Below are 9,313 nucleotides of genomic sequence, written 5' to 3' on the forward strand. Positions count from 1 at the left end.
TGTCTGTTCCTATTAAATCTTACACCCGCAGTGCTGAAATGGGGCTGAAAGTTTCTGTGAAGAAGGAGAAACCTATTTTCTTTAGATCTGTTCCCCCCTTACCTCCTCCATTTTCCATGGCCTTCTCCACTTTGAAGAAAAGTTGGGAGACCTCTGATTTTGTGTGCAAGACTCGTGTGAGATGTTGGGAGCTTGTTGACTCAGATGAAGTATGTTAGTTTTAGAGTATAGTAAACTTGGGAAGTGTTTCAACATGAGAAGCTCAACAGCAGTAAATGTGGAACTGTTTTCAACTTCATTATTCCTTGATGATGACAGAAACTAAGCTCTGAAGGGTCCCTTCTGGCTGGAGTTCCCACACGAGGTGGTGTCAGTAAAACCACTTGCTTAAATTGGTTGATCTGTAGTTGTAGATGTGCACTGTGATTTTTATTTCTTGATTTTTAAACTTTATACTTCACTCTTTAACCCAAGACAAAGGAATCTGTTAATTAAGTGATTTTTGTCCTTTATAAGGGTGTTTTCATGAAGACCTATAGGGCAATGGGTTTCTCTGTGTTTTCTGCTGGGACTGAAACTGTCCAAAGCCAACACTGAAGAATAGAACTTCTTCAGAGAAATGGTTATGCCAGAATAAGCATGAATTCACTTTTTCTGGTATAATGTGCTTATGTTGATAAAGCATATTCTTACTATACAGGAACACAGCTTACTGGAAGAGCTGGGTCAGCCCAAGGGGTTTCTTCTGTGATAATTCTACTTGTAGTGAAACCTGAAAAATTTATAGGGGATGTTTATGGATGAGCTGACAGTCCTGGGTTATTTTTGTGCTTTGCAGATAAGAAATGAAAGAAGAAGTCCTCCTGTGTGCTGCCTCTCCTTTTCCATGTGCACTGAGGGGCAGGAGCAGATTTTGGTTTTGTTGCTTCCCTGTTTTCTAGGCCAAGATTTATCAATAGAATTATTTATCTGACCTTATCAAGGCCTTCCAGTACCTGAAAGGGGCCTACAAGAAAGCTGGGGAGGGACTTTTTGTAAGGTATTGTAGTGACATGACAAGGGGTAATGGCTTCAAACTGGAAGAGGGGAGATTTAGATCAGGAATTAGGAAGAATTTCTTCACTCTGAGGGTGGTGAGACCCTGGCCCAGGTTGCCCAGGGAAGCTGTGGATGCTCCATCACTGGAAGTGTTCAAGACCAGGTTGATGGGGCTTTGAGCAACCTGGTGTGGTGGGAGGTGTCCCTGCCCATGGCAGGGGGTTTGTAACTAGAGGATCTTTAAGGTCCCTTCCAACCCAAACCATTCTGTGACTTCTGAAGTTAAACTGGGCAGCTGCTCCTTGGTGCTGTTGGTTGCTGTTGGGTTTGGGCTGTCCCAGTCTGTCCCAGTCTGTCCTGTGACATTCAGTGGTTGTGGAGCAGTGAGGTGGTGTTATGAAACATGACCCAGGTGACACTCAGCCTGTGGGGCACGGTGAGGCCATGCCAGGTGTCCTGACTGCTTTTCTGTTGGCTGTTCCTCCTTTTTCATGGAGTAACTGAAATATTTAACTTCCTTTGGCTGGTCTCTTGTGTGACTCCTGGCTGTGGGGGAGTCACACCTTTCTGCAGTCAAAGAGGAAAGGCTTTTCCTAGTAGAGTGGGAAGGGTTCCTTCATACCTGTGATGTAACAGGCTTTAGAGCTGTTTCCCTTTCTCTCCATCTCTCAGTCATGAGATTTTTATCCAGGTATCTAAAGGGCTGTGTATGAGTGTCTTGGAATGAGAAGTTGTGTGAGACTGGCTGATCCTGTGTTTACTAAGTGGTTGTACAAGGGGAAATCTCTTTCCCCATGCAAATACAAAAGCTGTGATACTGGTGGAAAAAGCTTCTCTTTGACCTGTATCATGTCCTTCCACATCTTGAAGAAATAATCCTAGCCCTTTTCTGTCATCTGTCCATTAGTGTTTCTTTTCTTTGTTCCTCTGAGCCTAACCCTCTGCTTTCCATGGTCTGTTCCTACCCCTTGCTATAGAATTTCCCCCTGGTAGCTCTATGGAAATGATGTTTCTGCAGCAGAAAACAAAGGAAATTGAGACTGAGAGAGTCTTTACACTTCTACATCTGGATGGTCCTTAGATACTGGACTAATTAAAACATCAAAGCCACTTCCAAAAGCAAATATCTAAGTATAACCTCAACTTTGTGCAGATAGACTCTGATATCTAGGACTTCACAGGCTGGATACAACAATACCTCTATAGGAACTTCAGTAACTTCCCTAAAACATGATTTTTTGGTGTGTGCATATACATGCAGCTCCAATGACTTCATAACATGAATTTGGAGTGGTGTGATAAACTCACTTGTGCTTCTGTTGCTCCTGAGTAAACTCCCAAATTAAAGTCAACAAACATCTGTGCCCCCAGTCTAGTGTGTACTCGTAGCGTGCAGGTTTTGATGTGTTTTGGTTTTCAGTTCATGGAAAGATTTGTGTATGCAGACTTTTTTTTGTGTGTGTGCTGTGAGGTTTTTTGCTTTCCTACACTGATACTCCTACTATGTATTTGCTGCTTTAGTTTAGAAAGCCATTCACTGTGCTGGAATCTTGCTGCCTGTATGGAGCTCTGAGCATGGACCACATGTGAGGTCCATGAAACCAGCTGCTCATTGTGGAACTTGCAGTCAAATACCTACTGCATACCAATAATCCTCCAGGGTAGCAGCTACACAATTCCTGATTACAGGAAATGACAAAGAAATAAGTAGAATGACAGTTCCTTCATGTAAATCTCCTGCTAGTCTGTAGAAACTTGAAAACTGCATTTCTTTAAAGCTGTGTTCTTTCTTGGAAGGCTCATTTTGATGGGTTTAATGGCCTGGGTGGCAATCAAAGACTCCTTTCCTGGTGTACTTGCCAGCTATATTCTTAAAAAGATTGTGATTCTTGTAATCTGACAAACAACACTCCTGATGCCTCTTGAAAACATCTCTTCTTTTCTTTGTATTTCAGGACAAACACCATGATGCTGCTCATGAAATTATTGAGACAATTCGGTAAGTGTTCCAAGCGAGCATGGCCAGAACCCTTTCCTGTGTCTTACCACACCCCAGTGAATGGCTGTCTTGAGACCAGACAGAGAGGAGGGCAGCAGTTACAATTCTAATTCAGCAGCTCTAAATTATTCTCCCAGCTGAACTGATGTCGTTGCACAGATCTCCATGGCAAACAGTTTGTTTTCACCTGCCACACTCTGTTCTCTCTTGAACAAAATTAAAGACTGGTAGTGACACTCAGCTTGGGCACATGCTGCAGTCTGTCTTCTAGATTTAGGAAAGCAGAGTGAAGAAAACGTTGCTGGCATGATGTGTTAGGTTCTGGTGTTTCATGTCCTCTTCCCCACCCTCTCCCTTTCCCCTCGGTGCTGTGGTGTTGCAGCATCCTTAGCATGGGCATTATTTGGGAATGGTGTCCCTATTGGCATTCCTCTTGATTCTGCTGCTAGAGTTGGACCAGTGGGAGGAAAATAAGAGGATAAAGGTGAAAGACAAATATGAAGAGGTGGAAGTTTGAGCATTTCTCAACATGGGCAGTGGTTATGACATCACTTGCTGTTATTTCAGCGGGATTAGGAGGTGACTTGCTGTGGAACTGCTTTTATTAAATGCTAACCAAATTCCCCAAATGCTTGCAGGATGTTAGTTTAAAAGCTGTTCTTGGGAGCTCTTTCAGATCCTTACCATCCAGGCTTCCCTTAGGTCTAAGGGTTGTACCTGCAGCAGCCTGGATGGTGCAGGTGAGGTACAGAGAATGGTGTCTTGTCTGGGTGGCTGCCTCAGCTTGACTTTGGACCCAGGAAGAAGGTAGTGAGCCTTGTTTGCTCCCAGCATGTGTGTGAGAGCAAAGTGCTTGCATGGTGGTGTTGATAATAGCACTTGTGTACATGAAATTGGAGCATTTTCCCATCATCTGTGGTGGGACAGAGCGTGTAATGGGGTCGGGAGCTAGAGCTGAGAATTGTTCTTGTAAAGAAACTCATTTTTCTAAGTAAAAAACCTTATCAGAAGATGCAGTGCCACTGCTGCTTCCAGTTCCCTTGTACTGGTGTTGACAAGATTCTGTGCCTTGCAAACTTGGGGCATCATGTTTCAGTATGATTGTTGAGAGGACCCTTTCTGAAGGGACTGAAGCAGGCCTGGTGCTGAAGCTGTGGGAGTCGTTGGTGCCAGGGCTTTCTGTGCTACGCTGGCTGAAGGCGAGGGGAGAACTGTGTTAGAAGGCAGTTGGGCCAAGGTAATGTTTCACAACCCTGTCTGAAGCAGGGCTGCAGTGGCTGCAGGGTGCCAGGAGGCTTTCCTGCTGCCTTTGCCTGCCTTGTGCAGAGTAACCGCAGTGGAGTTGTGCAAGTGGTGGGTACAAGAACACAAAGAAGTGTTTATCCCTTGAGTCTGGTGGTAGACAGCTGTTGGCTGCCCATTGCTATAATTTAAGAGAAAAAAATTTGCAGAGATCAAAGTTCTAACATTTTTAGTGGGATGAGAGGCATTAGTCAGAAAAGAGTCAGCCATAAGACATTGCAGTTCTCCCTTGCCTATATATTAATTTGATAAGGGTGAATCAGCCAGAAGAAGCCAGAACTTTGGATTTCTCATCTTTTTGTTTTCCCCCTGCCACTGTAAAAATGAAGCAGGCATTCAGGTACCCAAATTAAAAACTGCCATTCTTACTGGATTCATCCTACGACATGCTCTGAGGTGTTGTGATGCTTGTAGTGCTTTGTCATTTTGATGCTTTGGAGGAAGGTGTGTGCAAAGCTCCTGTGGCTTTTAAGTTGTCTTTGGAAGGAATCAATCCACATCCCAGGAGTGGAACTCTCCTCTTCTGTGAGATGCTGTTGTCAGATGCACTGCAAGTGGGTGTGCACTTCTCATTCCTAATGGCAGCAAGGATGGGGCCTTGTTAGCTCGGCACATACGAGGGATCTTTTGTCAAAATAACTTCAATAAGGTTTAAGAGCAGTTTAGAGCACTACAGAGAATATCCTTGCAATGGGTGCAGTGATTAGTGGCATTGTTCTGGAGTGCTGCAGGAAGCATCTTCACATTCAGCTTTGTCAAAGCCTGTTACAGTATCAGAATTCTTTGGAAATATTGCATTTCTGCATTGCATTGTCTGCTAGATGAGCATCATCTGTGGCTTTGAGTATTTTTAGACACGTTGAATAAATTTATCACCTCATTTTGAAATTGTGCCATTTCAAGAGCTTTATACTACTGCCAATGTCTACGGGCACCGTGCTGTTTATTCAATACAAATGGGAACTATTGCAGCTTTCCAATTAGTGCTTCCTGATGTCTGCCCTACTCCTGACAATATTGTCATCTTCCAGGTCTGCTGCACTATTCCATCTTAACATGCAGCAGTGCCACTGCAGAATCAAAGACAGACTGCCTTATTATACTTCATTGGAGGTGTTTTTATTCATTATTTCTTCTCTTTTTCCAGGTGGGTCTGTGAAGAAATCCCAGATCTTAAGCTTGCTATGGAAAACTACGTTTTAATTGACTATGATACTAAAAGGTAAGAATAGTTTTGTTCCCACCAGAGGGATTGGCCAAACAGTTTGTAACTGGTTATTCTTAGACACTATGAACCGAAGTTTTCTTTTAGAACTGGCTTCAGACTCTGCAGAATTATTTTGGTAGGAAGTGTGTAACAGCAATATTGGCAAAGGCTGTTGGATTAAGGACATAATTGGAAACTCCACAGAGCAGAAAGTCGAGCTCTGGTGTACGTTGGAATTACTCACTCCAGAACAATGATTGGTATCTGCACTGTTGGACTGTGTCCAGTGTTGGGAATCTGAATGGCATGGAGGTTTCTACTTTTGTAGTAGCTCAGAATTGCTGTTTGAGAGTGGCATGCCAGAGCTGCCAGCAGCACCGTGCCTGCTGGCTGTGGGAGTTACCCTTCCCCAGCCCTCCTCTGGGTGGGATGCTGTTTGGGCAGGGGGGCTAAAATAAAAGGCAGACTACTCACACTGCTCTTTGGAGCAGTTAGAAGTCATTTTAAGGTGCTTGTAGTTCCATGTGAATAACTATTCCACAAACATCTTAAAATGGTTGTATAGAATGTGGCATTCAGGCTGGGATTTTGACCTGCAGTTAATCTGTGGACAGTCAGGTTCTGTGTATTCACTTGGCTGTACTGTGCCTGGGAGAAGGAAAGACCCTCAAGCTGCAGTTTACAAAAACCTCCTTAGTTGCTTTCCTGGGAAGGACAGAATTTGTCCAAGTCCACAGCATGACTAGACTTCTAGAATGAGGCTTACAGATGAAACTGCATCACCCTGGTTATTGTCCTGAGCACCAGATACTTGTATCATGATCTGCTTAAGGTATTGCTTCCTCCTCCCTTAATTTCATTTAAATAGTTTCATTGCAAGACTTATTAGTCCCTCTCTTCATCCTGAAAAATTCAAAAGGAGAAATCAGGGTTGAGCATCCCTTGTCATCAAATCCATTAATTTGGATTTGTGGATTACTCACAGAGGCTGCAGTGCTGGGACTTTTGTAGTTCTGGCATCCTCACTGGGCACGTTTAACTGGGTAGCATCAGTGTGGTTGGCAGCAATACAGAATAAAAGAGGAACCCACCCGTTCCCAAAAGTCACACTCCACTTGCCTTGCTGCAGCTTTTTAAGGAAATCAGAAGCCTATAATTTTGGTAATAGTTTCAGTCTTCTTCCTTCCTTTGAAAAAATTTGTCAGAAAAATTACTTGTAGCAGATAGACTGACACGTGGATGTGAATGAAAAGCAGCAGTGTACAGAAAGACATGCACTGTGCAACCAAAACCCCATTTCAGCCTCTTGCTTTGTCTCAATGTGGAATTAAACATGAGCAGCTGAAAGCTTGATGTGGAAGCAAGCAGGGCTCCTCAGAGCAGTGTCCTGGCCAGTGCAGTGGTGGTGAGAATCACAAGAGACCAAAGGGCCTCTTCCCTCTGATGTCCCCCTGTCCCATTCCTTTCTGGATTTGGGGATGGCCATGATTTAATAATCTCACTCCTGTAACTCCTTGGATTGGGTTTTTTTTTGCTGCTGTTTTGTGAGTCTGATTATGTAACAGATGATGTTCTAGTAATATCTTTTCTTCCCTGGCCTGAGATGAATTTATTTAATCCTCTCAGCTCCTGTCATTAAGGGAACTGCCTGAGTTGCCTGTAATCCCAACCAGTCCATGGAGCAATCAGTATGCTCTTCTGATGGGTGGGATCTTGGATGGTGTCAGGGCCCTGTCCGCAGTTTTAGTCCCAGAGTTCATTTCCAGAAAAGTATCTACTTGTCTCAGGACTGACTATCATGGAGAGATGATGGAACAAAGGAGGAAAATTTACAGCTGTCTTAAATTTCTGTGCAGCTGAGAATATGGAGAAGTAGTAGTAGTCTATGAGAATAGAAAACTTTCTAGTAAGTCATGTTTGAGTCAAACTTTTTTTCATTAATTGAAGAAACTGATGGTATTTGTCATGGACCCCCTGGTCTACTGGGGAATTACTTTGGAAGGAAACTGTCTACAAAATCCTAAAGCTGTGTATGTCACTACACCTCCCTAAATAACCACCTACTTCCAATCTGTGTAATGACAACAAAGCACATGGTTGTACCTTCCAAGCAGCCTTGTGGAGCTGCAGGTTCTGAGCTGACCCTGTGTTCTCTCTCCCCCTGCAGCTTCGAAAGCATGCAGCGGCTTTGTGACAAGTACAACCGTGCCATCGACAGCATTCATCAGCTGGTACGTGTCTGCCTTTGTGTGCCCTCGTCTGTGCCTGCCTGCCTGGAGCCCACACACAGTGAAGAGAGTCCAGATTATGTGTGTTAGTTCAGTTGCATCACCAGTATTCAGCACTCCTGATCTTAAGTGTGATCTTAAACCTTATTTTTTAATCGTAACTGGACAATCAAGGAGTTAGTGTTGGAAGGATGTTCTTATAGGAAGAAAAGAAAAGAAAAAGAGAATTTTTTTTCCCAGACTGCAGATTTGAAATTCTATTACTTGAGTGTGCACTTCTGGCATTGCTATTTTGGCACTTTGAAATCACTGAGTTACCTTTAGGGGGGAGAAAAGGTTCCTCTGCATTTAGCTTGTGGATGTTTCAGAAGGATTTATCATATAGATTTACTTTTGCCTGGGGGAATCTGTGGCTTATGGGTACTTAAATAATCCATATGAACTCCCGTGTGTATTGTGGAAGTGATCCATGGCTTAGGAATTTCCTTGCTTGCCACTCAGTTCAGCTGCTCTGTTCTGCAGGGACACTCTGGCAAAGCCAGAATGTAATCTCTTTTCAGACCAATTTAACAAGCGTTTTGTTTTCTTACCCCTATAAGAGGTTGAACTGGTGGAAGCAAAACGTGAACAAAGGATTAATGTTACTATTAGGTTTAATTCTGCAAGCATAGGTGGATTTTTTTCTCTGCTGTGCTTGTGGGAATTATTTGAAGGCTTCAGTACTGTGCTAGAACAAGACTTGTTGCCAGGCTTACCTTCATTTTGTGGGTGTAAAGGACTCCCTAAAACTTGTGCTTGTTTGGATTCAGGTGTCTTCTTATGTAAGTTGGTTGAGTAGCTAAAGCTTTGAAGCTATTCAGTGTTTGCAGTTGTCTGAAATGACAGACTTGATAGGTTTAATTTTCTTCTTGCCATTTGAATCTCAAACAGAGGAGTGTTTAGGAGGGATCCTGGAGTTGTCCTTTTTTTGTTTGTTTTTTCCTTACCAAAGGCAGAAGTAAACATTTTTTTTTAAATTAACATCTTGTAGGTTTAGGACAGAGTTTTTTTTTTCTGCAGAAGAACGGAAGTTTGATTTCCCTCTTTCCTGCCACTCCCTGTTTGAGTACATATGATCCCTCCCCATCCTATGGTTCCTGAAAGAAATTGAAACTGCTCTTAGGTTGACAGTGCAGCCAACTTGAGTTCAGTTCTGAACACGGGTGAACCAACTTCTACACTTACTCCAGCTATATTCACTGTTAAGCTTTTCATTGCCTATTGATTTTTTACATCTCTCTTAATTTCCCCTTTACCACTTATTTCCAGCAGGCATATTTGAAATTACCTCTTAGCTGGAGTAAGACAAAGTGAAGAGCAGTCAGTGTTGTGGAATTTCTTTAGTATTGTCCGCTGGGCACCTGCAGGCCAGAGTGTAGGAGAGGGGACTGGAGGGAATCCCTCTCCTCCTTTCTTTCCTGTGCTAGTGCAAGGCTGCACTGGTGATTTGGTGATTTCTACTTGTCCTGACGTTGGGTTAGTGATTTCTTCCTGCTCTTT

At 43.2% G+C, this 9,313-nt stretch overlaps 1 protein-coding gene across 1 annotated transcript in view; it reads left to right on the forward strand.

Annotated features, from left to right (window-relative positions):
• Positions 1 to 2,993: 2,993 nt before the first annotated feature.
• LOC103782145 (histone-lysine N-methyltransferase, H3 lysine-79 specific-like) overlaps positions 2,994 to 9,313 on the forward strand; it is a gene marked incomplete at both ends in the record, with an annotated part of 45,193 nt that continues 38,873 nt past the window's right edge. The window contains 4 exon segments of the mRNA XM_008949893.1: positions 2,994 to 3,037; positions 5,487 to 5,561; positions 7,714 to 7,783; positions 9,295 to 9,313. The exon segment at positions 9,295 to 9,313 is cut by the window's right edge and continues 222 nt beyond it. Coding sequence (XP_008948141.1) covers positions 2,994 to 3,037; positions 5,487 to 5,561; positions 7,714 to 7,783; positions 9,295 to 9,313 — 208 coding nt within the window.

The sequence above is a fragment of the Merops nubicus genome, unplaced genomic scaffold (genome assembly GCF_000691845.1).
Source record: "Merops nubicus isolate BGI_N331 unplaced genomic scaffold, ASM69184v1 scaffold11181, whole genome shotgun sequence".
NCBI classification, from domain to species: Eukaryota; Metazoa; Chordata; class Aves; order Coraciiformes; family Meropidae; genus Merops; species Merops nubicus.